This window comes from Colletotrichum higginsianum, chromosome 1 (assembly GCF_001672515.1).
Source record: "Colletotrichum higginsianum IMI 349063 chromosome 1, whole genome shotgun sequence".
In the NCBI taxonomy this organism is placed as follows: Eukaryota; Fungi; Ascomycota; class Sordariomycetes; order Glomerellales; family Glomerellaceae; genus Colletotrichum; species Colletotrichum higginsianum.
The window spans coordinates 1,520,246-1,546,206 of NC_030954.1; the positions used below are offsets into that span (position 1 = coordinate 1,520,246).

General features: G+C 54.8%; 8 protein-coding genes across 8 annotated transcripts; 1 reads left to right on the plus strand and 7 right to left on the minus strand.

The window, feature by feature from the left end:
- Positions 1–237: 237 nt before the first annotated feature.
- On the minus strand, positions 238–1,631 carry CH63R_00471 (Mitochondrial phosphate carrier protein 2; the record flags this gene model as incomplete). Its single annotated transcript, XM_018295446.1, has 4 exons — positions 238–306; positions 375–972; positions 1,059–1,249; positions 1,314–1,631. 4 exons carry the CDS (start codon positions 1,629–1,631, stop codon positions 238–240), a joined length of 1,176 nt encoding a protein of 391 aa, XP_018163808.1.
- Positions 1,632–3,088: 1,457 nt separating this feature from the next.
- Positions 3,089–3,697, plus strand: CH63R_00472 (Cystathionine beta-synthase (Beta-thionase); the record flags this gene model as incomplete). Its single annotated transcript, XM_018295447.1, has 2 exons — positions 3,089–3,193; positions 3,278–3,697. The coding sequence occupies 2 exons, from the start codon at positions 3,089–3,091 to the stop codon at positions 3,695–3,697; spliced, it is 525 nt and encodes a 174-aa protein (XP_018163809.1).
- A 500-nt stretch (positions 3,698–4,197) lies between these two features.
- Positions 4,198–4,861, minus strand: CH63R_00473 (uncharacterized protein; the record flags this gene model as incomplete). The annotated part of the gene is made up of 2 exons (XM_018295448.1): positions 4,198–4,728; positions 4,808–4,861. The coding sequence occupies 2 exons, from the start codon at positions 4,859–4,861 to the stop codon at positions 4,198–4,200; spliced, it is 585 nt and encodes a 194-aa protein (XP_018163810.1).
- Positions 4,862–7,479: 2,618 nt separating this feature from the next.
- CH63R_00474 (NAD dependent epimerase/dehydratase) lies at positions 7,480–8,923 on the minus strand (the record flags this gene model as incomplete). The annotated part of the gene is made up of 3 exons (XM_018295449.1): positions 7,480–8,104; positions 8,194–8,494; positions 8,722–8,923. 3 exons carry the CDS (start codon positions 8,921–8,923, stop codon positions 7,480–7,482), a joined length of 1,128 nt encoding a protein of 375 aa, XP_018163811.1.
- A 4,736-nt stretch (positions 8,924–13,659) lies between these two features.
- On the minus strand, positions 13,660–14,647 carry CH63R_00475 (F-actin-capping protein subunit beta; the record flags this gene model as incomplete). The annotated part of the gene is made up of 3 exons (XM_018295450.1): positions 13,660–14,051; positions 14,108–14,535; positions 14,616–14,647. The coding sequence occupies 3 exons, from the start codon at positions 14,645–14,647 to the stop codon at positions 13,660–13,662; spliced, it is 852 nt and encodes a 283-aa protein (XP_018163812.1).
- Positions 14,648–15,666: 1,019 nt separating this feature from the next.
- CH63R_00476 (BAH domain-containing protein) lies at positions 15,667–17,199 on the minus strand (the record flags this gene model as incomplete). Its single annotated transcript, XM_018295451.1, has 4 exons — positions 15,667–16,302; positions 16,358–16,488; positions 16,539–16,853; positions 16,911–17,199. 4 exons carry the CDS (start codon positions 17,197–17,199, stop codon positions 15,667–15,669), a joined length of 1,371 nt encoding a protein of 456 aa, XP_018163813.1.
- Positions 17,200–18,205: 1,006 nt separating this feature from the next.
- On the minus strand, positions 18,206–20,475 carry CH63R_00477 (Autophagy-like protein 22; the record flags this gene model as incomplete). Its single annotated transcript, XM_018295452.1, has 3 exons — positions 18,206–18,516; positions 18,608–19,981; positions 20,187–20,475. 3 exons carry the CDS (start codon positions 20,473–20,475, stop codon positions 18,206–18,208), a joined length of 1,974 nt encoding a protein of 657 aa, XP_018163814.1.
- A 4,087-nt stretch (positions 20,476–24,562) lies between these two features.
- On the minus strand, positions 24,563–25,214 carry CH63R_00478 (uncharacterized protein; the record flags this gene model as incomplete). The annotated part of the gene is made up of 2 exons (XM_018295453.1): positions 24,563–24,840; positions 25,076–25,214. The coding sequence occupies 2 exons, from the start codon at positions 25,212–25,214 to the stop codon at positions 24,563–24,565; spliced, it is 417 nt and encodes a 138-aa protein (XP_018163815.1).
- Between the last annotated feature and the right edge of the window lie 747 nt (positions 25,215–25,961).

The window sequence follows — 25,961 nt, forward strand, 5'->3', positions numbered from 1 at the left end:
CGAACTCGCCACTTTGGAATTTAATGATAGAACTTCGACTCGGTTGCGACGTAGACAACGAGAACAAGTGCTTTAATACAGCCAAGGGGAACCCCTCAGACCCGGTGTCAGAACCCAGTCCTTTACCAGCGACTGGCGACGATCATTGATCCATCTAGCTCACTCGTTCCATCCTGGCTAACCAGATACGTGTGGGTTGAGCCCGCTCTCCGCCGGTTTCATGGCTTTCCCTTTTACTCATCTCTTCTCGGCGGGGGGGGCGGCACCTCCGGTGGTCGGGAAGCCCATGAAGATCTTGAAGTAGTCCTGTTCAAAGCAATCGTCAGCCATCGCGATACCATAGTAACAACGGCAGACAACAAGCATCAACTCACGTAGATCATCCACTGAAGACCGGTCAGGGTACCGATCATAACGATGCGGACGGGCAGACCGTTCCAGAGGCCGCCGAAGCCAATGTCCTTGTAGATGCGCCCAACGGCGGCGCCGAACGCCTCGCCCTGCTGGCGGTTTGCGTTGAGCTTGCTGACCATTACGTCGGCCGGGTGGGAGACAATGGCGCAGAGAATGCCCGCGAGGTAGCCGCCGACGAAGGAGACACCCGTCTGCGCGGCTTTGCTGTAGTCGCTCTTCTGTCCGGGGAGGCGATGGTAGATCATCTCGACAATGGTCTCAAAGGAGGCGAACTTCATCATGGTGTAGGGGATCTGGCGGCCCCAGAGCGGGTACAGCCCCTTGTACAAGCCAGCCACGCCCTCCTTGGCCGTGACCTTGCTGAAACCGTCGAGAGTGCCCTTGTAAGGGGAGGGAATGCCGCCCTGCATCCGGACCTTGACGGCCTCGAATGGGCAGAGCGCGATGTCGGCGAGGAACTCAGCAGAGGCCGAGGCGGAGAGGAAGAGAAGTGTCTTGTACTTTTCGGCGTTCTCGGGACCCGCAAGGACTGAGTACTGCCTCTTGAAATATTCATAGCTTGTCAAACGTCAGCAAGCCGTTCGACGCGAAACGGTTCACACACTAGCCGAGATGACCCTTGACCGATTTGGCGTTAGACTCACAAGCCGTATTTGCAGGCGCCCTGCGCCGAGTAACCCCAGAAGGTAGGGCCCCAGCCGGTCATGATGCCGCGGAGGCCCTCCGATCTGAATATCTTGCCCCACGCCTGGAAGTTTCCCGTATACAACTTGCTGTCTACCTGGCGTCGTACCTTTACGAGATCAAGTGGCGTCACGGCAGTGTGGGTGAGCCCCTATCGCGGTGTTAGTCAACGACGACGTTCCCGGCGGCGTCTTTGGGGTTTCCAGACAACTCACACAAGCCAGAAGACCGCCGACGGTACAGGCGGCGTAGTACTTGCCCGAGTACAGCTCGATCTTGCCGCCGGCGGCGGATTGGGCCTTCGCGCTGGCTTTGTCGAACTCAGCGGTGGCCTCGGCGCTGAGTTGCTTCGCCTTTCCCTTCACGTCATCGACGGTAGATAAGGCACCGTAGAGCTCCGGGCGGGCTTGGTAGCGAGAGGGTCTCTGCTGCTGCTGTTGGCAGCGGAGGAGCACCCCGGCATCCTCAGTGGCCGAGACGGGCGAGGAGAAACAGCCCTTGAGGGTGTCGGTTCGCGGGAAGAGGAACGACATGGTCGGAACGCTGTTTCGTCGGGACCGATTGGCTAACGGGGGAAATACCGCTGTTTTGATGGAGATGTCAGTTCGAGATACCAGTATATCTATCTATGGTTGGGCGGTTGGTGTTGAGTGATTAGCCTCGGGATACGGGGCTGGGCATGCAGTTGGGTTTCGCGATACTGGCTAGAGCTCCAACACGGCGCAGGATAGAAGAAGCAGTGTTGCGACGACGGGTTAAGGGACAAGGTGGAGACGCTGGTTTTCGCTCACCGAGGTGACGAGCTGAGGTCGACTCTGGCTCAAAAAATGAGGGGAGAGGAGGTTGAACGTCACGCGACAGGAATGGCCGTTTGCAGCGTAGGAGTAGCTGGATACCCTCAAGGCTGGACTGGCAATTCCTAGGAGAAGTAAAGCAGATGGGCTCACAGGGTATAGTAAGGTAGGGAAAATGAGGTCGCAAACTTTTGTGTCAGACACTCACGCACATACACAAGAGAGAGGACGGAGCAGGAGAAGGAGTAGATGTTCTGAAGCAGGTTTGTTATCTCCTGCGTACTATCAGGGAAAGGCATCCCACAAGGTGACTGGACGGGAGTCTCAGGAGGAAGACGGCAAGAGAATATTGGTTCGAATGGCTGGACTAGGCGTCACCCGAATGTTACCAGTACCTCGTCCTCGATCGAGCTGTCGTGCAGGCCGTCGCGGTCTCTGGGCAGAACTGTTGGAGCTGGCCGGAAGTGCATTAGACGCAGGAGTGACATCAGGAGTGGACAAGGGGGCAGGTACGGGGAAGACGGATTGGGGAAGTTGCCTAGCCGATATGGAGAAGGGGGTCAAGGAACTCCATATTGTTATCGCGGATAGCGGCTTATTGCCGCTCGTGTCCCGGATTTTACGGAGGGAACAAAGTCGCGAGCCGGCGAGGCATGAAGGTTCATGGACTGAGTTATCAAACAATCACTTGCTTTGCAGGATCAATACAGGGATTGAACTCGTTGTGAACGGGTCACACACGGCCATGTTGACTTCGACCCCTTCAGCCGAAACATCAAGCTGTCTATCTCTCTACAACCACTCTCGTTCGATGCCCCTTCGTTGGCGTTGCTGAGTGGAGAGGCGCAGTGTCGGTGAAGGGCCAAAGCTCGGGCTTTCGGTGCAGCTCAGCGAGGTGAGAGCAGCCGTTACGAGCCTGGCTGGATGACGGATTGGGCGGGTAAGTGATCCGTGCACCCCCACCTAGCGACATCAAATTCGCACTTAGCGGCCGCCCCGCGGCGCCGTCCGTGAGCAAACCATTACCGCCCAAGACACTCAGGTCCCGTCCCGCCGAATCTTTCAGCCCTGTCAACACCGCCCCTCCGAGAAGAACCCCGCGATACGTACGATAACCACACGCCGAACCTGCGAAAGGCTCACAGCCTTGCCAACGTACACACCACCGACCCGCGCCTCCTCCAAACGTAGCAACAATGGCGGCCCTGGCTCCCAATCCCACTGCCGCGGCGGCGTCCACGTCGCAACCCAGCGACGCGTCCACCCCCTACGTCTCCAAATGGTCCTCTCGCTACCGCGGCGTACGTCTTCTCTTTCTTACCCTCGGTCATCCTCTTTAAAGGAACGCCTAGCTAACGATGCGTCCTGCTTCTCTCTTTCAACAGGCCACCGTAGAAGACATCGACCCCCCCGCCGCCCTCTCCCTCACCCCGACCGACCCCATCTCCCACGCCCTCATGTCGGCCTTTGAGCGCGACTACACCCATTTGACCGTCGTCGATGCCCACCGCGCCCTCGTCGGCTACCTCGCCATCCCGCACCTCCAAGCCCTGCTCGACGCCGGCAAGGTCTCGCCCTCGGACCCGCTTTCCAAGGCCATGGTCCGGTTCCAGCGCAAGGGGCGCAAGTACCGCGTCATCACCATGCAGACCCCGCTGGAGGAGCTCGAAGCATTTTTCGAAGGCGACGGCGTTGAGGGCCGGAAGAGCCATTTCGCCGTCATCACGGACGAAAAGAGGAGGTTCGTGCTGGGCGTCGCGACGGTGCAGGATCTGGAGGAGTTCGTCAAGAGGAGACCGGCATGATGATGTCTTAAGGAATGAGTGACGAAGGAAATGCGGTGTTCGCTTGAGTGAAAAAGCGGCTTGATAGGTCGGCAATGGTAACGAAACGAGATCTCCACTCGGGCGACGACGGAATGGCAGAGGTTGGTGGCATCAAGTCAGGCGTTGGAGGTGCGCGTGAAGCAAGAAAAACATTGGGGCGATGGCTGGAGACAGGCAGACGATTCAACATTGCTTTGCCGTTATACGCGGCTGCGCACAATTCATCATAGACGGGCAGTAGGCGTTCCGAGACGGGTTCAATTGATATTCATGCTCTCAAAGTCTACTCCTGGTAGGAGACGTCGCAATCATGTGTGCGACGGCGTCGTTAGCCTCGTGCGTGGGTGTGAAAGCCACTCCTCTCGTCGTAGGTGCATAGCATAGCAGCACCTAACCCGTCATCCAAGTACAACCAAGACGAATTCATCCATCCCGAGCCACCATATTCAGTGCAACCATTCCAGGGCAATGACATGTATCTAAGGGAGCCAGTCGTAGACGAGGCGGATCTCGACTCTCTTGCTGCCCTTTTGGACGAGGACGTTGCGCGTGTAGCGTCTCTCGCCTTCGACCGTCTGGAAGCCCCAGATCTGGGTGGCGGTCCAGCCGTTGTCAATGCTCTCGACGTGGCTGTAGATATAGCTCTTGCCGTCGGGACCCGTGGCCTCGGTTTCGCCACCAAGCCAGCCCTTCTTGAGAAACTCGTCCTCGATCTCCTCGAGGCTCATCCACTTGCTCTGGCCGCGGACAGTGCCGAACATCCAGTCTGAGTGCTCGCGGAACTCGAAATCGAGGCAGCGCTTCTCCGAGGTGCCCTTGAGACCTGCCGTGGCGAATTGGTCAATGTCGATGTGGGTGACGGGCTCGGTGCCCTCGCCGGGAGGGGAAGGCGGTGCGGTGTACTGCTTAACGTCGAGGGTGACGGTGGCCAGGCCGACGGCCTTGCGTGTCATCCAGCCGATGCCCTGGAGGGCGAGGGCCGGCTCGGGGGAGTCGGAAAGGGTCTTGTTCTGTAGCAAAACGTTAGCTCATTGTAGCCACTGGTCGCATGGAAATGAGAGTTTCATGGCACGAAGCAGTTAAACTTACCATGACCCACTTTCCAGACAGGTCGGCGATTGTCTTTGTTGCAGGGGCAGCCATTGTGTTGAGATGCGTGAGTGCGTGTGATTTGTGGTATGGGGGGTTAATGGTAGATAATAGCTAGGCAACTGTTTGTGTTGTGGCGAAGTTGTTGTATGGTTGGTATAGGTAGGTAAAACCTTCGCTTGGGTGGTGGAAGAGAGAGTGGAAGGTTGACTTGAGCCCTACGCAGAAGAGGTGGGTAGATATAGGCCTGGGTGGAAGGGTGAGTATGGCAAGCCAAAAGGTGAATCACCAAACCAGGAAGTCACTTGAGGCAGGTACGAAGTCAGTTTCAGGCACGCGCTGCTTTCCGTTTCTGCTCTTTGTTTTTGGGTTAAGTGATTGGTGGCAGTGAGGATGAATGGATAAGAGGTGGGAAGCTGGGCTGAGCAACAAGTGACGTGGGTTCAAGACTACAGACGAAATGGAGTGCGCCTAACCAAGAGGACCCTACTTCACCAAAAGGGACACGCTGCTGCAAGGCCTGGGTATCGGTTTCTACCCACCTTACCTGGGTACTGTGGGTGAGGTAGGTAGTTAGTTACAGTCATCAAGTCAGGCACAGGACGGATAAGCCCAGGTCCAGCCAAGTACGGTCATTGTTAAGACTGGGGGAAGAATCCGGGGCGGGGAAGCACCCCGACCCCTCCATGGCCCCTACACTCGGCCACTGCTACTCTTTCACATGATGGAGAGCTCATTCATTCGTAATCGGTCGGCCTGAAAGCTGTAAGAACACACCAAACCGCCCAGATGCTGATGGGTTCGACCGAGGCTCAAAACACCATCCACTATGCCAAACCCTTGGTTTGGATGTTGCCCATGCGCACGAGGGACCATAATCAGCCACTCGCTACCACCCACCCACACGCTGCAGCTGCAGTCAGCATTCTAATTCCCCTCCCACTACAAACCATCCATCCATCCGTCTCACCGCGTGTGCCGACTGAGATACCTGTATAATTACTCTTTGCATATTGAATGAAGAGGTGAAGTGTCAAATCAATCTCATGTGCTGTTTCCTAATCTGAACGAGGCTGACAAGCCCGGCCCGGGGGTAGATAAGGTAGCAACACGAACAATAGATGGCTACCGCAACTGACGGACGATGATGCTGGGCTTGATACCGTTACACAGCCTGACCTGGATGTCGTATCCTAATCAGGAACTTGAGATGGGAAACTCTACAAGAAAGTCACAGCAGGCGCCTGGACCAACAAAATGCAAGTTCCGAGGCTGAAGCGGCCGTGCGATGAACGGCTCTTTCCTTTTTTATATTCTTTTTTTTGTTTTTGTGTCCTTTGATGCAGGACACTGACTCCATTCTCAAATGGATGACCTAGCCGAATGCTCTAGCGACGCATGCATGACGGATATGTCGATCTGCTGCTCTGTGCGCTAAGATAGAACGTAAATGCAGGTACGTCCGCACTCTTCCCCTTCGTGCTCCCCTCGAGCAAGCTAATTACAATAATTCCATCTCGACCTATGTCCTCGTCTTCCATCCTATTCCTGACGATCCCAGCGGGACATGTCACCCACGGCATCGGCCTACTTTCTTTCAAAACTTGGTGAATCTCCTGTCCAGACGGGTGCCTACCCAGACTTGCTTGGCACATGATGATTGTGGCGAGATGGATGCTTGTTCTGTAGCCCTTCACCTCTTCCATAAGACGGCCTAAACACACAGCTTTTGCCCTTCCTCCCCAACACCAGAAATGCATCGTCACCCCCACTGTCCGACTACACATTGTTACCGGTACAACCCCATCTACCCGGTGTCGCATCGCAAGACAGGCTCGTCCCCATTGCCGGCCTTCCGCTCCAGTCGGTTCCACAACAGGTCTTGACAACTCGCAGGAGGTTCCAGGCCAGCCAGCCAGCCAGCCGGCCTCAATACAGTCTCAGCGCTAGCGATCATTGTGTTCTTGGGTCTGCCCGGACACTGGTCACTACCTAATGAGACAAAGAGGTCATTCAGTCGTGCGCAACGAACCCGATGATTGATGGGACCCTCGGGGCTGCACCTCGCAATCTCGCGAATATTGACCGTGCACCTACCTACCTGACTCACTAATTTTTATTGTACACCTACAGCAGCTGAGGGGCGAGCTTCGAGAAATCTGCCTTGATACAGCGGGGCCAAGCTCTCAAGAGGTAGGCAGGCAAGCTGTTGAAGCAGGAAAATCCCAGCTCGGACCTAGCTAGGAAGCAGCTGTTCGTGACGTTCCTGCAGGAAGAAAAGAAAGGGAAAACCCAGCCAATGTTTCAAGACGATGAATAGCAGGCAATTCCCTGTCTCTGGCACCTTATACAAGAATGGAAGCCCAAGCCCTGCAATTCAGACCTCATTGATTGCGGCATGATGCACTGCGCTTGCCTAGTTTCTTTGTAGATTACTACCCTCAAAAGTATGCCAATACATATGGCCGGAGCTAGGAAAAGGAACAAAAGGAAAAGGATATCTTGGTTGTACAAATGCCCCGGCTCCCCGCCATCGGTTTCGAATGCTTCTCCAACACGGTGAAGTTCCAGAATGCACTGATACTACGGTGCTCTGACGCGTCCGCATTCCGTTTTCGGAACCTGGCCCAAAACTCATCATCTGCGCGCTTTTATGAATCTAGCCTGTCCTGTCACGGCCACCAGTTCATCTTCTTGTAGCTCTCAATCACCTCTTCGATCAGCTCCTTGGTCAATTTCGGCTTTTCGTACTGGAAGCCGACGACTTGCTCCAGGCGGCTGCCGTCCATACTCAAGTCGGTATCCTTCAACAGCTCCTTCTCCATGAAGGGCGTGAGAGGCCCTGGTCGCGCGATGCCAGCCTTCTCGAGAAGCTCGGCCCAGGGACCCATGAGCTCGTCGTTGACGTCGTCGACGACGCTGTCCATGTTGAGACGCGCAAAGGTACTGATGAGCTGACCCTGGAATCCCGTCTCGATCTTAAACACCTCGCCAATAATCTCGGCCATTGTACCCTGCGTCGTCACGCCCTTATCGACGACATTGAATGTGGGCACCTTGCCCATAGTCTTCACGTCCCAATTGTCCTTGCCGTTGTCGTACCACGTCGTGATCGCCCAGAGGGCTCGCACAGCATCTTGGATGTGTACCGTGTTTTGCCGGAGGCCCTTGTCCCACAGCCACTTCATTTCGCTCTCGAGATATTGGTAAACTCGGGCCATGCACAGTGCCGTTGCAACCCATTGTGACGCATAAGGCCCGTATACGTGTGCTAGCCGAACGATCACGAGGTTCAACCTAGACATCGAACGCTTCTGTCAGCAACGAGACAACGCGAGGGACGTCCCGTCGACCCTCGACAGAATACGTCTTGGTGGGAAACGTACCCATCAATCTTTGCGAGCTCTTCCTCGGCCTGCAGCTTGTAGACCGCAATCTTGCTCCAAGGCTTCAGCTTGTCACTCTCCTTGCTCGGGGATGAGTCGGACTTGTAGACCATGCCGGTGCTGAGCTCGACAAAGGCCTTGACCTTGCGCTTGGCGGCTTCTTTGCCCACGGCAAGCGACAGGCCAAGAGAACGCAGCTTGTAAACCTCATCCTCCTGCGAATATCTCGTCTCGCCGCCGCAATTGAAGACATAGTCCCATTGTTTGCCATCCGGGCGGTCAAATATCTTTGCTAGGGCTTCTGCACGAGCGCGAAAGAAAAAGCAAGAAAAATGTCAGCCAAGAGTGGGAATCATGGGTGGGTTGTCTGGGGTGGCGGCAGGCAGATTCGGCTTCCCAGGGGAGGCTAACAGGAGAAAGAGGATGGGGGAGGGGCAGAAAATGAAAAGGAAAAAGGTAAAGGGGCACGATATCGCGTCGTCGTCATCGCTGCCGCCGCCGCCGTCGTAGTTCGTTGGGGTCACTTACGTTCTCTGCTAGCATCGGCCTGCATGAACTTGGTGCCGGCGCAGGCGTCCTGGAACTCGGGAGCCAGCCATGCGAGTTGAGGCAGTGCCTTGTCGACGACGCGGACCTCTGATGCGAGGTCATTCTCGTGGATGTAGCGGGCCAGGAACCGACCAATGTAGCCCAGCCCTCCAATGATGAGGACTGAGGGTTTCTCGGCCATGGTGAGAGGAGGGGGGCAGATCGCGTGCAGATTTGCCCAGAAAGTCGTTTGTGCGTTGTGTGTGAATGTTGTGTCGTCGGGGAGAGGAAATGATGAGGCGAGCGTAGGTTGACTGACGGGTTTGGGCAGAGGGGTTCGAGGTGGTGGGTGGTGGCGCACTGGGCACTCAGTAGCAAGGTAGGAGCTGACGGGCAGCAACGGCAGCGAGGGTTGGTGGCCGGCGGCGGGGTTGACGTCTGGACTGGACCAGGTTCGAGTTAGGGGTGATATGCCCTTGCCCCTGGATGGAAAAGTTGCAGTGCCGGGATTGTGCGAGTTTAGTGTAAACCACAGGCGCAGCGGGATGGATGCGGCCGAAGACTGGCAGGGAAGAGGGGCAAGGAACCCAACCCGGGACAGATCGATAGTAGAGGCGGCGTCGGGGGAGGAGGGGAGCAGTCAAGCAGAGGACGCTTCTATCCTAGGGGCTAGCAGATGGAGGATGTCTGCTCAAAGTCGGGCGGCAGAGGAGAGGCAGAGGCGGGGGTTACGACTGGGAGCAAACAGGAGACGACGGTGGGTGAATGATGGGACGAAGTAGTATAACACTAATAAGGATGAGATGAGATTAAATAAAAGGGGGCGGTTGGTGGTGTGGGTGTATGTATCTCTGTGTTTGTGCGCGCGCGCGTGCTGTTCTAGTGCAGAGATCCAGGTTAGATGGTTACGTCTGATGATATTAGAAACCACATTAGTCCATGTAACTCGCGCACACAGAAAAGACAAAGATGAAATTAATAAAAACTTGAGACGACAGGTGACCATCCCTCCTTTAGTTATGTTCCTCCCAGCTATGTATCATGAGAGCAGGAGCGTATAAAATTGTGAGCGGGAGAGAGAGAGAAGTAGGGGGGAAAACGGACACAAGGTGGTGCTGCCTCAACACTGGCTCCTCCAATACAATGGTGCTGTCATTCAGAAACGGGGGCCGAAATGGATATTGGGGCGGGCCGTGGGACGAACGGGGAGCGGGACAAGGAAGAAAGACGACCTAAAATGATACCTATCGCCCCGTCGCTCCTGAACAGGTTACAGATGCTGAGCCGAGTAGTGGATGTTGCTGGATGTTGACGACTCGACAGAGAGGGTTGTGGAGCTTTATGCAGCTTCAAACTCGGACGATGGTTTTGATATGGGTCTTCGACCCTTACGGATACGGAGCAGTCATTCGTACCTACCTCACGTAGCTTCCAAAGTCAACTAATCAACTTACATCTCGCCTCCTTATTCCGGCTTCACCCAGCACCTAGGGGGTACTCCCTACGGTACGGATAGTGTAGGTCCCTTTCCTATTGCTAGTCGATAGCTTGTGCCAGCTTAACTTCGAGCAGCTCCAGTTGGCGCCCTCTCGCCGTCAGATTCCAGTTCACTCTTGGTCGCCCCCATTCACCTCTGTCCTTCGTCCTTCATTCGAGTCACTCCGTTGCGGCGCTATTCTCCTTTCTCTCCTCGAGCATCCTTTGCGAACACCCTGAACCCTGGCAACAGAGACATGGCCGGTGCTATTGATAGCCACGCCGGATGGTTGACGCTCAATGCCAATCTCCCTCCTCGAGATCAGATCCAAGGGACGAGTACGGGATACTGGTCATAGGTAGTCGTGAGCCTGCCTGATATTATGCCTTCGCGCCAAGTACACACCGGCCAACAAATCCGTCCCAAGGACCAGGGCGCGACTTGCCAACAATGCGGATTGAACGCCAGAAACGAAGCTCGTCGTGCCCCTTCTTCTCTCATAAATTTCCAGGGCTCGTGCTCCCTCATTGCCCCACATGGCTGCAGCAGCCAGATGTTCTCCCCGATCCACTCCATCCCCGTGGCGTCCACCATCAATTAGTACCCAACTCCTTGGACAACCGGCCCGGGACCTCTTTCGAATAATCGGTAACCACGAAAAAAAAAAAAAAAAGGAAGAAAAAAAAGACTCTTCCTGTGCACTCAGGTCCAAGAGCCATCCTCGAGGAGAGACGCAGTAAGGTGCCTGGAGCGCCCAGAGGGCCGAACCATGGTTCTCGTTCTCGGTCATCACCTCCGTCCCTGTCTCTGCTTTTCTGTCATCCATTGGCGTTGCCGACTGCCTTTCCCAAGACATGACGAGAAAGACACACAAAACATCAGAGACATCGGTGCAGCTCTTTCAGGGAAGCCATGCAAGGTACGCGACCAAAGCGTGCCCTCGCACTGCTCTTCCTTGCTCCATATATCCAATAATGTCTTTTGATAGCCCCAGATTCAATGCCGTCCCGATCGATTCAGGCCTCTCCCAACACATGTCTGATATCGTTACCTCCCCCCCTCCTTCTTGTATCACCAAGATCTTCGTCCAAAAGCAGGGAACGACCCATGTCCGACAGTGACTCCTCGATGTTCCTTCCGCCCTTCCCGGTCTTCTATGCATCCGCGCACTCTTTCCGGCCGGCATCTCCCTCTGATAGTGTATGCAACCCAGTCAGGGCCATTGCCTCTTCATCAAGGGAGAGGCAGTAGTAGTACACATCTCGTCCCGCCAACAGTGCCCATGTCGTGTAACAAACCCATTTAATTGAATCCATATCAGAAATTTAACGATGCACTGCGCGTTTGTCGACGTATGGGAATGAAGACCGTCGCTATGCTATGCCGTTGGCTGCTGCTCGTCCCAAGCCTCCGACTGATTAGCGCCAGCGGCGCGAGGTGTCCATCCCATGGTTCCCGCCCCGTTCCCGCCCAAGGGCCTTCCATGATGCGGTCTGCAGACGGGCGCTTCGATCCAGCTTTAAAATGGGCGGCCACACACGCGCCGGCGCGGGCTCAACTTCGGCCATTTATTTGCTCTTCTGCAACTCCCTGCATCTTGTATGTGGGGTCACAAGGGAAGATCTGCTCCATCCATGTTCTAGAAGTTTTTGGTATGCGTTCTTCAGCAAAGCTCTCAAGCCTTTTTTCCTTTCCTTTCCTATTTTTTTTATAAATATTATTCGTAGGTTCTGTATTTCTTTTCTTTTCTCCCTCCTCCTTTGTTGTTCGCGTCGACGGCAATTACGGCCCCTTTTTGGCCAACTTGAATCCGGTTTTCCTATGGGTTTTCAGTCCCGATGACCATCGAAGAGACATAGGTGGCCGCTCTTGTGTTTCTTCTAACGCAAATAGGTACACACGCGAAAAGGGAGAAGGGTCTTACTAACACTAACGCTAGCGCCGACACGTTATGTTGGATTCTAGACGCCCGCGGCGTAGAGCCTGGGCCGGCTGCTGATCGTGTACAACCCATTAAACAAAGTCAGGTCCCGCAACGCCATATCGTCTCATCACAAGTCGCCGCAACATTTCTTCACCTCCGAAAACCTTCCAGTCGTTGCAATCACCTCCAACTGGATTAAACAGCTCCCGAATGCCGCATTACGCGCATGGACTTGGTCAGACATGGCGACTCTCCGCCTGCCCGTTACGATGACACACCTTCTCACTCGTTAATCTGGACCGATGACTTGTTCAAGGCGCGTCCCACTTGCAGCCTAGAGTGAGCTCATGTGTGAGTCAACAGCCAGGAGCAGTGCCCGAACGCAGACGTCAAATTATTCCGATCTGTTTCTGAGGTAGCCCTTGCGTGGATCGTACCTGCGGCTTGAGCACTTGCTTCAGAGATAGATGCCTTCGTATGTGGGGACACAGGTCGACAGGGCCTCGAGGGTTATCCGCACAATGATCAGTCCGCTGCAGTTACTTACCCCTGAAGATGGTGCTCGATTCTATTGCGCTGGGAGTCAGCCAGCAGTCCTTAAGGACTCATTTAGAGCGGTCCGACATTGCTATTGTCGATGACTTTTTGTCGCGGAGCAGGACGCGGCACCCGGGAATCAACAGCTTGAGGCCTTGCCCAGCTAATTTCACCGGATCTCTCAACGATGAGTCTAGGACCGACGCGCTACCCTGCTCTTCAACCAGATCTCCTTCAAGCCTACTTTACCATATCCTCACTCATGATGAAGTCTTCGGAGGTCCCAAGCTCCTGCCAACTCATTCTGGGTGATACTAGCCATCAGAGAATACGTGTACATGGAGACAACATTGCAGACATGCACCGTCTACGAAGGGCGAAGCATCGGAGGACGCGGTTCGTGGGCCAGGTGCCAAACATAAGGCAGCGAGATAGAAAAAAAGGTAGAAGATGCGAGATTTTTCTTCGACCCGGTTTCGGTGGAACGCGATTACAAGACGTCAGCATGATCACATTGTCGCTGGGATACGGTCTCGATCGTTCATCGAGTTCGCTACATGAACATTCGGCATCGAGACATTCTACACCGGCAAAACGGGCCCAAGAATAACTTTCAGCAAAAGATTAGTTGTAGAGTGAAAGTCGCACAAATGTATTTAAGCCACTTCGCCCGCTCTCGTCCCCTTAGAGAGTACGACTGCCTTGCCGCCGGAGCAGAATACACACCTGATGTGGATCTAGGGTTCGTGGCAGCAAATGTCATTTATCTGATACTCCCTCTTCCGTCTCATTCACCCCGACGCCAACGGGCGTACAAGAAGAGATACGATCTCAAGAGGCAATGGAAGTACTTCAGACCAACGTGTAACCCGATGTCGTTAAGTCACAGCATCACCCAATGCCACCATTTATCCCCCCTTTCCCCTTAACAGCTGGCACCAGACCCATGCCCGCCATCCACGAGAAGGGAGCTACTAAGAACTATGAATCCGCGTGCCGATCACCTCTGCATGCTGCCGATAATCTCCCTTTGCGCCGCGCGGTCCCGCGCGCCCTCGCTGAGGCTGCCGACGCTGCGCAGATCGCCGACAACGTCCTTGGCCTTGCCGAAATAGACCTCCTGCAGCAAGTTGCGCATCTTGAGCTCCATGTCCTCGACTAGACGACCAACGTTTGCGATGTGGCTCTCATCGCCCTCAACGGGCAGCTCCTGCTCGACCTGCCGCGTCATGTTGCCACTGAGATCCATGTCACCTAGGGCGCCCGTCGACGTCGAGAGTGAGAGAATGACAGTAGAGGTGAGCTTATACTGCGTCGTGCGACCGCGCTCGATAGCCTCGAAAACGTGGATCGAGTCCCAGATGCCCTCGGCGCTGCCACCGGGCGTTGCGGCTATTGGCGGTTCGTTAGCTAGGCCACATGTTCCCGTGCACCCAATAGCCACCTACACTTCTTCAGAAGAACAACGCCCGCGAAACCATCATCCAGGTTCCAAAAGTACACACTGCTCACACCGCCCTCGTAGTATAGATCGCGGTAGACGTCAAACGCCTCGTTGGCGCGGACCTCCATCTTGCGGACGCGTTCGCTCGGGATGGCGCCCTCGCCCGCACCCTCGCTACCGCCGGCACCGACACCGCCGGCACCAGCCTCGTCGAGGGGCGGGTCAAACTGATTGCTCCAGGGTGACCGGTAGCTGTCGCCGTCGCGGTTGTAGTCACAGAGTAGGTAGTCGCGGCCTGTTTGCTTGCAACGCTTCACCGTCAGGGGCTGGTCGACGGATGAGAGGAGGTCCTCAGTCAGATCGGGAGCCAGAGATATGATGGCATTGAGATGGTCGGTCGTGTGTTTCGGGTTCAAGCGGCGGAGGAGGTCGCTGTGAAGGTAAGGCAGGCTTGCGTTAGAGAGAACCTCTTTGAAAGAGGTAAGGGAGCGGCTGTTGAGGGCAATGCTTACAGAGCCGAGTCGAAGGGGTCGACGGAGGTCATGGTGGCGATGCCTGTGTTTGTGGAGGAGGTACTGGGAAGGTTATCAGTAGCACCGTTCGAGGCGATGGCGATGGATGGATGCGTTGTGGTTTGAATTGAGATGCTCTTTGAGGTTGAGTGTTAGCAAAAGGTGCAGGTACTGGCGCTGGCGCTGGCACTGGCGGGGTAGGTAGACACAGCCCCTGGGAGAGGTACTTCCCCGGGACCCCACAGGCAGTCAGGGTGAGCTTCAAACACCACCTACCACCACTACCCATTTGAAGGGGGATCGAGCTATACAGCGTAACGTCATCAAAGCGAGGGCGAGTGGACTCTTTCTTCTTCTTTTCTTCTTTGGATTGTCAAATGTCACAGAAGTTGATTGGCACCCGGGCAGATTTAGTTGAGAGATAGCGATTGAGTAGATCGCAGCATTCGCTTATGCTGTGTTAAAGAGGATATGTCAAAAGGTGAAACATTCAACCACAAACCGTATAAGCTCTAGGAAACTGTCCTGCCCGTAAGACTCAGTTAGGTCCCCAGACGGCCGCTCTCCTAGCCAGATTCCCCTTTTCGTTCGTCCCCTTTTGTTGGCTTCCCTCATCTCGCTGAATCTACCGAGACCTATTCCATGTGCCGACCTCATCCAATTTCGAGATGAACCTTATTCGCCAACGCCTCGCGGAAGAACTGCACTCCAGCCACACCCAAATAAAAAGTCTCCGATCCTGACAATATCTTTCTTCTTAGGACTGCCTCTGTCTTTCTCAACATCTCAACCCTTCATCTCGACGAGCCCATTGATCTCCCCGCTTCCTCCCAAACCATTTTGTTGAGACTCAGTACAACTACTCCTTCATACTGGGAAACCGTCGTTATCAGAACGATAGCGCGTCAATCCACTGCTCGTGGGGCGTGTCGAACGCAATGCCTGTTGGAATACAAACAGCGAGAAGCGAAGCCCACCATCGAGCTTTCTCTCAGTGCCAACCCTGGTGTCGAGGGTCTAGTGGTTTGGCAGCCGTGTAGGTACCCATTATTCAGCTAATTTCCACCTCGCAAACGACGCAAAGCAGCGGCTCTGTCCACAATTTGTCGCCTTCCGTGACGTTCTCTCGGAGATCCTTGATCTCAACCTTGGCTGGGGTCATGTCCATCAAGATTCTCGCCTCGAACAGGCCTTCCCACGGCTTCGCTTCGTTTGCCGAAGCTTTCTTCTTGCTAGATCTGATCTTGCGAGACGCTGCCGGTACTTCCAGGGCGGATGGTGTGGCGGGGGTCGTTGGCGGCTGAGAAACACGCTCGTCAGGCACAGCAGGAGTGCCCTCTGCGGCGGATTGTCCGTTTGTTTCCTCATGCGCATCGGTGGGTTTCGCGTCGATCGTTTGCTTGACATCAGTGCCGCTTTCGGTGGGGCTGAGGGGTCCGTTTACGCCGTCATCCAACTTCCTTTCCTGCTTGATATTATCACTCTCTGCGGCCGAGGACGTTCCGTCTACCGGAGGCTTCGCGGTGAAGTGGGGCTTGTCTTTGCCGAGCCGCTCGTAAGCTCGCCTCAGGGCGGATTCCCTAAGGCAATGCTCATGGACCCATCTCCCGCATTCCTTATTGGAGCATCCGATCAGGGTTTTGTCCGGGTTGGCGGGCTGTCGGCATCTGCAGAGGCGTTCGACTGACTGCAGATGAGTTAGCTTCAGGTGGCTGGTTCAAGCTTCGAGAGATTGGGCATACCGAGAGCTGATGGGTCCGGCAGTCATAGGCCTGGCGCCAATAGAGCGCTTCCTGGATCTCTTCATCGTTCTCCTCGATCCATTGCTTGACGTTAGCAGGCAATGTCACACTAACAACGTTGATGATGTCCACTGCATCCAGTTAGTATCCGCGCCAAAGTCTCAGAGACAGCGTGACCTACTATGGTTGGAGGCGATCAGTTCGTTATGGCCGTGGTATGGCTGGCGACCTCCAGTGTATCTCTTTCCTTCCATCGTGCCTTCAGGTAGCTCCTCGGGCCAATACATCCAATAGATGCGCGCATAGACGTGATGCTCGTCGCTAGCGCGGATCTCCAGAATGCGAGCTACCCAGTCGTCATCGGACTTGGATCGCTTCAGTACCTTCTCAGGCTCGTTTGAATCCGCGGTGCCTTCCGCGGCAGCTTTCTGTCGTTGAACGGTCTGGTCGTTTGCGACGTAGATAAAGCCCTCACTGAAGTACTTAGTTCCGTTTACTACCGTCCCTCACAGTTAGCACGATACCGACGCAGGGAGATGCCCGGACGACTTACGAACGAAACTGTTGTAGCGCGTCATCTCCAGCCACTTCTTCTGCGGATGTACGTTGTATTCCAAGTCCAAAACATCATTGGCGCTCTTGCCGTTGAAATCGCCGGAAGGCGAGAAGGGAGAGAGTTGCTTGGAGCTCTTCTTCCCATCCTCTTCTTCCTGGTCCGGCTTCCTTCTCTTCTTTGACTTTTTGTGCGACTTGCTGTCGGGCTCGGCGTAGGTGACGGTGAAGGGGCACTCTGCCTTGTTCTCCTCGACCTCGGCGCGAGGGCGCTTGCGCGAGGTGGACATGGTGACGGCGGTGGAAGTCCGAAGTCGCAAACGCAGTTAACGAGGGTGATTCGCGAGCAAGGCCGAGGGAGACGTGATGCGACCTCGCGTGGGTTTGTCCGGAGTAGAAGGCGTTGGGGCGATACTCGCTTGGGGTGTCGCGACCAAAGGGAAAGAAAGACGGGGTGGCTGGAAGCCGCCCAAGAGACCGGGGTAGGTAAGACCGAGTGGCAAGCGTGCCGTCCCAGATGGGCGTCCTGGCTCACTTCGTCGAGAGCGAGAATACTCTGGCAAGCCTGAGGATGGTCCAGGTCGGGTATCGACGACCAATGATGGCCACGATGCGCAAAATTGGGAAAATCGCGGGATGAGGATCTGGCAATTCCGGGACAACGAGCGGAGCGCGTTGGCACTAGGTAGCTAGCCAGTGAAAAAAGGTGGCGCAGGATGATTATTCGCTGCGTCACGTGAGTAGAGATTGGCTGCGACGGGCAACGGCACCCACGATGTGGCCCGTGGGCTTGGGTTAATCACGTCACGTAAGCATTACAGCTAGAATCATCCACACGCATTGAGTCCCCTCCCCGCAGCTTCCGACATCCGCAATGTTTTTACTGTAGTTCTCCGAACCTACCGATAACACCGTCAAATAACAATCACCAAGCTTTTCTGGAATCAGGGCGGCACACAAACACACATGACTTGCTACTGAGTTAGACGACACAAGGCACCTTGATGTGTTAAAAAGTGAGATGACATCAACAGCGGGCACAACGGATAATTAGAACCAGGAATAGAAGGGGAAGGGAAACACAATGTGGACCACGAAGATCTGTGGACATTCGTGGGGAGTGGGACTACATATAAAACGGCGCAAGAACCGACAAGAGACATAATTCAAGTTTATTGTTTATCGTGCAGTTCTCAACTGCTTCTACTCCGGGGCTTTTCTGCTAATTGCGCAACACAATGCTGTAGTCGAACACTCCTGACGCCGATGCTATGCTATCGTGTAAGTTCTGGCTCTTCAGTACTCCCTGGGTTGATTGTGATTATGACCATCTTCCTCGTCGTCGTATGCGCTCAGGATTGGGCGCTCGTCACTCTCTTCTGTTTCACTGCCGCCTTCTCTTTGTTGACTTCTGAACCCTTCTATAACCTCTGCAAGTTTGTCTCCCTCACGCTTGCCCCTCTCCACATTTACACTCCATATGAGAGGAGCCGGAAGACCAACGAGGGCTGCTAGGAACCAAAATGCTGGCCGGATGTCTCCTGATGAATTGATGATGGCGCCAACAATGGCAGGCCCAAAAAAGCTTGAACCCTTGTCCGTTATGGCTAAGAGAGTGAATACGGTTAGCAGAGACGTCCTGAAGGGTGATGGTTTTCCGATGCGTTGATAATTGTTGACGGAAAGGGATTGCCGTACCATACAAGGCGTAAAAGGCAGCTTCGGAGCCTGGTGGAATGAGCTCCCCGTAAAGACTGCGGCAATACGAGCTTAGTCCTCCCAGCACCAGACCGTAAACCGCGGCCAGAGGGTACATCTCCCATGGCTGCTGCAATCCAACAACTCCCCAACTCTGCACAAACGGCAAATATCCAAGCAGCCCATAGATGGGTATGAGTTCGAAGAGGGCGATGCAGACGAGGATGGTTTGGTGGGGCTTCAAGTCGAACTTGCGAGACACAAATGCCCAACTGAACGCACCAATGACACCAGCCGTAGTAGAAATGACGTTGATCATTCCCAACGCCCATGGCTTCATGTGCAGCTGGGTTTTGGCGAACAGGATTGCCGTGGAAGATGTTGTTGCTATTGCGTCGCTCAATAAGAACCACGCGATCAAGTACAGAACAATATCTCTCAAGCGCCCAGCCAACCTGACGGTGTTGAACAGTGATTTCCATGCATTGGCGATGTATGCCATCCACGCCCGAGCCCCTTTGCCCGATGATAGAGGCATCGGTGGACCAGGCCTGGGGCGGAGCCACATGGCAGCAGGGATCGTGAAGAACGCCCACCAACAGCCAGCCATGCACAGTACGACCCTTTGCGACCAGGTGGTGTTCTTCATGGCAATCAAGATGGCAATGGCGACACATTGCACGAATAGGCCGGCGATGTATCCGATACCGATCCCCTTGGCGGATATCTGAGTTGACAGCTGCAGTTCGACAGAGGTGAGTTCCTCGTGCGTGGCTTTCCGAACCAAAGGGTGCCCTCCATGTCCATTCCTCCCAAGCAAGGCTGACGTTTGGTCATCGATATCACTGACGGCGGCGATATCCTCACCCAGTTGAGACCCATCCGGGAGCTGCGGCTCCAGATCCGGATGTTCTAGGTCCAGCGCATGAACAGTCTCGGACGCCAGAACCTCGGGGTGGTGTCGGACCAGCAAGGGCAGGAAGGAGTTGAGAAGCACGAAGGAGGCACCAAAACAAACGTTGGATACGATGGCCAAAAGAGCACCCAGGATGTAGGTGCTCTTGCTGACAAAGATGTAGGCCATGACGGAGAAGCTCCCGATCCATGCGAATGTGAGCAGAAGCTTCTTTCTTGAATTGCCGTGGTCGGCAGCACTGCTAATGCTCACCACCAAAAGCGCCTGGAGCAAAACGCTAATGGAGAAAGTGTACATGGCGAAGCTGGCCGTGTTGATCTCAATGCCCAGGACATAGACAACACATTGCCCATCGGCCTTGTTTTTGGAATCGCTCGTGCCGCAGGGGGTTGACCGATCGGACAGCAGGACGCCGTTTTCGCGTGCAAGAGTCTCAAGAAGAATCGGGATGAAGGAGCCTATGCATCATGTCTTGTCAGCGCAAGATGTTCGGGGCGGGGTAGGTTCGAGCTGCATAGGTGGGCGGGCAGCTCCATAAGTGGATGGCCGTGTCGACAAACATCACGGAACGTCGGACATGGGGTTGAATGTCGAGACGTACCAATAGCTAGGTTCAGTCAGCTCATGCGCATCGTTGGGGATAAAATAGGCATTGAAACTCACCACAAATGACATAGGTTTCGGCGGCAAAGGCGTATGCATACCAGCCAGAGAGCTCCTTCTGGCTCGTGGGGCGGGTATCTTCGCCATGATAACGGCCTTGGCCATGAGGAAAGCCGTCGCTGGTGCTGCCGCTCATTCTCTCGTAATCCGAGTCGGTGTCAGACCGTTCGTCGTCGGCCTCAAAGTCGGAGGTGAAGGAGCGGAAGGAACGTTTGGATAGAGTTGAGAGTCGCGACCAGAGACGTGGTGCAGGCGGCGGCCGAGCGTGTTCCTCCTGCCTGGGGACCATGGCAGGTAATAGCTAAACGTGACTTTACTGGTTGAGGTAGGACAGCTGACTAGGTACTGATGCAGGCCTGTCTGTTTCACCTGGAGCGTGTTGGGGCAGGTGCACTCCGCAGCAGCAGCGGCAGCGCGCAGAGACCTGTTCTGAGTTTAGGTGTAGGCAGACACAACCAGGAACTTGTCAACGTCAACCTTCAGCACCTCAGACGAGCAAGACAGTATGCGATTTACAAGGCGTATGTGCAGGTCGAGCAAGGTACCCAGCACTGAGATCGTCGCAGTGCTAGGCACCTCGCCAGAGGGACGTTCCAGAATCGATGGTGGGTTGGGTGGGCGTATCGAACCCCGCTGCTGCCGCTGCCGCTACTGCCTCTGAGTCAAACCACTCGGCGAATTTCCAGCTGCCCATGCTGCAGTGCAGCTTGCTGACCAGATCGTTCGTTGTCTTTGTTTCTGCTGCTCGCTGTCGTCGAGAGCTTACCGGTCTCTCAACAGTGGGTCCGGCCGAAATAGTTTGTCTGGACACCAGGCGTGTCATAGGCCCGCTCGAGGCAGGAGGCCAGGAGGCGACTTGGTTGTGTGCTGCGATGTTCTGACGGGGTGATGATGGACGCCTATGCGACAGTCCGAATGTGTAGGTGGGGGTGGCGGCGGCGGCGGCGTGTTATTCGCGTGGACAGCAACATAGGGCCAAAACTCTGGTGCCCGGATGAATGAGACGGCCGGAGGGAGATGTGAGATGAAAACAGAATCGAAAGCAACCGAGGGTGAGTGTGAGATAATTTGGGTTAATGTGTCGTCAGGTTTTCAAGAATGAGCAGTGGGCCGGCGTGGTTGGTTATATGGCCTCCCGAAAAGTGATGGGAAACCGGTGGAAGACAAGGACGGGCAAGGACATCCAAGGCGACAGCGTCACTCCATGGCCTTCCCCGGCTTCTTGCTCCATGTCATCTCCGTATTTGCCTTTAGGCCCAGACTGCCTGCCCTGACTCCGCGGCCCCCTCGCGAGTCGCCCGAGCCGTTCGTTCTAAGCTTGTCTCTCCTTCTCCTCTCTTACACTATATACCTTGGGTAGGTGGGTCACCATCGATGACCATCAGCCAATTCATCTTGTCGTCCCATCGCCTCTTGAGTTCCAAACCACACCCCCGAAAACATAGTCGCTGTAACAGACACAGCTGCCCAACTTCGCAAGCGCTGCGACCGCAGGCATGGATACATATAGATCATCGCCGATGGGACGGTGTACCTCTTAGCGCCGATGCCACGCTTGAAGCATGTCGCGCTATGAGGCAATGAGCTCCATTTATCGTGATAGCATGCGCGTTGGACGACCTGCACTGCGAGCCGAACCGGGCTCTTCATTCGTCCGATACTCCATGGCCCGGTATGCGTCGATGGATATGCGCTGCATCCGCTTTTGGGATTGGGCATCTCTCTCTCTAACACACATTCACACACAAATTCCCCATCTCTACACCATCGCCTCACCACCATAGCGGTTGACGCCTCTAGGTACTTCACACTGCTACACCGCAAGAGGCTGAAGTTCTTCGCATTGGCCAATTCTTCAGCGGCCTCCCCGGTTCCCTTGGTTTTCTTGTCATACCTCACAAGCCCTCCCTGACCATCACGAATCAGCATTCCAAACCCACCCGCATGCATCATTAAGAGCCCCAACCATCGACAAAGCACCCGGTTGCGGACCTTGCAAAGCAGAGACTTCGGTGAAGGCTCTACCCTCGGCTCGGCTGTGTCTCGCTACTAGGTTGAAATTCATCTCCCGGTTTTCGCCTCGCTTGGCAGACCAGCCAATGCCGTCTTGGAGCCGCGAATTCCTCGTTTGTATGCAGCTCCCGTGGTTAGGCAGCGGCATGGACCGGATGGATGCCCTTCTTGGATGACAAGACTCAACAGTTGTGCTTCCGAGTAATAGGGTTTCGGGGCCTCAGCCTCTACACTCTCTCGTCACAGCACTGCGGCAAAGTTTCATGGCGATCCGAACCGGACTGGGGCTTGCGGGGGTGGGCATTCTGCAAATGCCCGAGCGATCTGCGGTTCCTCTTTGCATCAGCCTGCCCACAACTCGAGACCCGTTGGACCCTGAGCGACGATCACTGGCAGGTTAGTAACAGGTTACACTTGACTAGAGCTGGCGCAGAATCCGTTGTATCAACCTCATCTCCAGACCATTCAACACAGAGATACAAGGCGATTGCCATTCGCGAGAGCGCTGCACGGCGCTGTCCTTGACACTTCTCGAGACCGTTTGCAAACTGGAATAGAGATGTCTGTGTTTCGCGAAATCTCACCGCCTCGGTTTAAGGTTCCGTCAAGACGGGTCTGTCTACACACCAGACCCATTGAATCCACAGCGTCCCCTCTACAGCCGTGAGAGACGGGCCGATCCAGAGCCATGTCTGTCCAGGCTCTGCTCCGTAAGGGACAGCGGAGTTATAAAGAGATACGATTACAGTAGAAAGTTGTCGAGGGTCATATTTTGGGCTCTTTTACATACTGCTCCTCATCCTGTGTTCTGTTTGAGAGAATACCTGTTTTATCACGCACCACTGGGCTTCCCAAAGCAGCCGGCAGGTTCTGCCGTAGGACCATCTCTACCGCTTGCTGGATCCTCACCCTTCCAATATCAAATGGTTGCAACAAACCCCCCCCCCCCCCCCCCAAAAAAAAAAAAACTACCCATGACGAGACCGTATACAATACACCAATGAAATGCACCAATGAGCTTTTGACGAGCATTGCCCTCGCAGTACTCATCGATATTGACCTCTCTGCTGCAACGGCTGGAGATGACTTGGAACACGACTCGAGTCGTCCAAGCCTGTTTTGGGGTAGACGGACATACAGAGACATGCCAGAAGGATCGTTTGCAGCGACACGGATCAGCCTGTAATTCGACTTTGTGATATTTGCGCTGTACGGAATGAGAATCCCGCCAAAGTGTGAAGATTCCGAGAGGCTGTCTGGCTTGGCGGTCAAGGCGCCACCGAATTGTTGCAGTTTAGACGTGTGTGTTGGAGGTAGCATTGGTCACAAGTGGGAATCAAAGCAGGGATTCGTACATGATGGCATTACTGTAGAGAGTGTGTGTGTGTAATACGTTCAAGAACCAGGCATACGATGATGATGGGTAGACGGCGACGTACACTGACAAAAAGAATGCAATGCTAGCTAAGAGGTATATGGCTAGACATCTTAGTAGCGAATGGAGGTGACACACTTCACCTGCTGGTGGGGGAAAAGCTCAAAAATGAACGACGTTGGCCTGATTCGAACAGACGCTCCCGAAGGAAATAGATTTCGAGTCTATCGCGTTAACCACTCCGCCACAACGCCTATGCACATTTCAGTTACTAAAAGAGTATATGTTGAGTGAAAGTGCCCCTGCTACCACACACAGTGGGGCCAAGCAGGCTCGTGCACGGTGTCTTTTCTGGATTTTGTACCCCAGGGCGCGGGAACCCTTGCGGTTAGTTAAAGGCTTACAGATATTGACTTAATAATAAAAATGTGACTTAAAACATTTCCAAGCAAGGAAGATAGTTGGAGTGAGAACGGAAGTAGCCAGCAGCTTACAGCAGCCCTTTCGTCTTACTCTAAGCCGCACATTAGTCTCTGCTTGAAGACGGCTTTCCAACCAGGCAGCTTCTGAGCTGCAAGGCCGCTCGTGATCGAATTCTGAAGTACTCCCTAGTGCGTGCAAAAAAAATGCAGCGCCCATCAACAACGGCTCAGTAACTTATCTCACCAGTCTTATGCATATGAAAGTCATCCGGAGTTCATAATGAACGAGGACATGCCAGGACAACATGTAGTAACGGCACGGTGTCGATTTTCGAGACTTCAAGGGCAACCCTTCGGTGAAATGCAAACACTGTGTTGGAGAACTAACTATTGTGCGAAATGGGGATATCGTGAAGGGTATGTCAAAACAAAACAAACTTCCAAACCATCCAGCACAACCGACCGGCAGCAAGTACCGAAGACACGCAGTCCGTCGTCGTATTTCCCTCTTCAAAACGCGCCAAGGCACTGTCGCAGCCCCCCCCCCCCCCCCCCCCCCCCAAAGTCTACTTCTTGTGGAAGGGTGCGAGGATCTTAGCCTTGAGCTTGTCGGCAACGCTGACGCCGGTGTTGCCCTCGGCGCGGGCCTGGGCGGCGGCCTTCTTCTCGTGGTCAATGTCCTTGTGGGCAGCCGGCTTGTCCGTCTCGACGGCGTTGCCGGCGCCACCCCGGCCGACGTGGTAGTCCTGGCCCTCGGTCGAGGGGCGGTAGGCCTCCTCGGGGACGAGGTCCTTGTCGGCGCGCGGGGCGGGTTGGGTCTTGGCATCGGCGATGTTTCCGGCTCCTGTGGTACGTGGGATGGTCAGTTGTGGTTCTTCTTAGAGAGTACGCTTATGCTTGGGACGGTGAGTGCATCGTGGGGTGGGTGGGTGTGAAGGGACTGGTGGGGGTGGAGGCCAGGCTCAGTGGGCGAATGCGCCGACGCCGCTTGGCACGGTGGGTGATGGGGTGTTTGCGCTTGGCGTCCTGAGATACGGAGAAATGTATGCTAGGGGGGGGGGATGCGAGTCGAGTCTCACCTCCTCGGCCAGAGCTGAAGGCGCCAGTTCCGTGAGAGCCCTCGGGACCAGCCCTTACGACCTCGCCGTCAACGTATTTGGTGTCGTCGGCTGCCATGTTTCCTGCTCCACCTCTCCCGTGCGATACTTCGGCGGTCATTTTTTTTTGTAGAGGGGGGTGGTTGGGTAATGGGGATTTCGGCGTGGGTGTCAATGTGTTCGTTATCTCAGGTCGAGTGAAGCGCGCCTGGTAGGGGTGATGTAAGGCAGGTCAGTGTTGAAAGCGCACCGTGAAAAAACAACGGACGAGGGGCGACAGCTTTATTTGAGATGATCAGTCACGAGATGGGACGAAGAAAGCCAAGACAAAATTCACAAAAGTAAACAGGTACGTCAGCGGCATTATATATAGATAAGGCACCTGTTCCTTACAGCCAGATGCCGCTCATCACATCATACGGCAAGGTAAGATAAGTGATGGTGCAAGGTACATCAACTTATCAGTTGGCTCTGCGCAAGCGCAACAGGTACCTCCCCCAATGAAACCCCCCTCTCCTAAAGGGAAAAACTAAGGTTATCGAAACACCACCCAGTTGGAAAACCTGAAGAGCAAGCTGGCAGCCGATTGCTGGTTGTCGTTAGCGTGGGTACATTCATCCCTGGGTCCCTGGGCGTGCGTGGGAGAACTGTCATTCTGTCCAGTCTCAACCCGCCGACCCCGCCCCTGTCTTACAAGTACACACACACACACAGAGTTCAGAGTACACAGGATCATTCTGTACGCAAACACGCATGTGCTGAAGAAAATCCGGGACGCCAATCATCAGTTTTCGTCGAGGGCAAGCAACGAATGACAGCCGACCTCACGTCGATAAAGCCTGGCTTACGTACCTGAATTTCGTGAGAG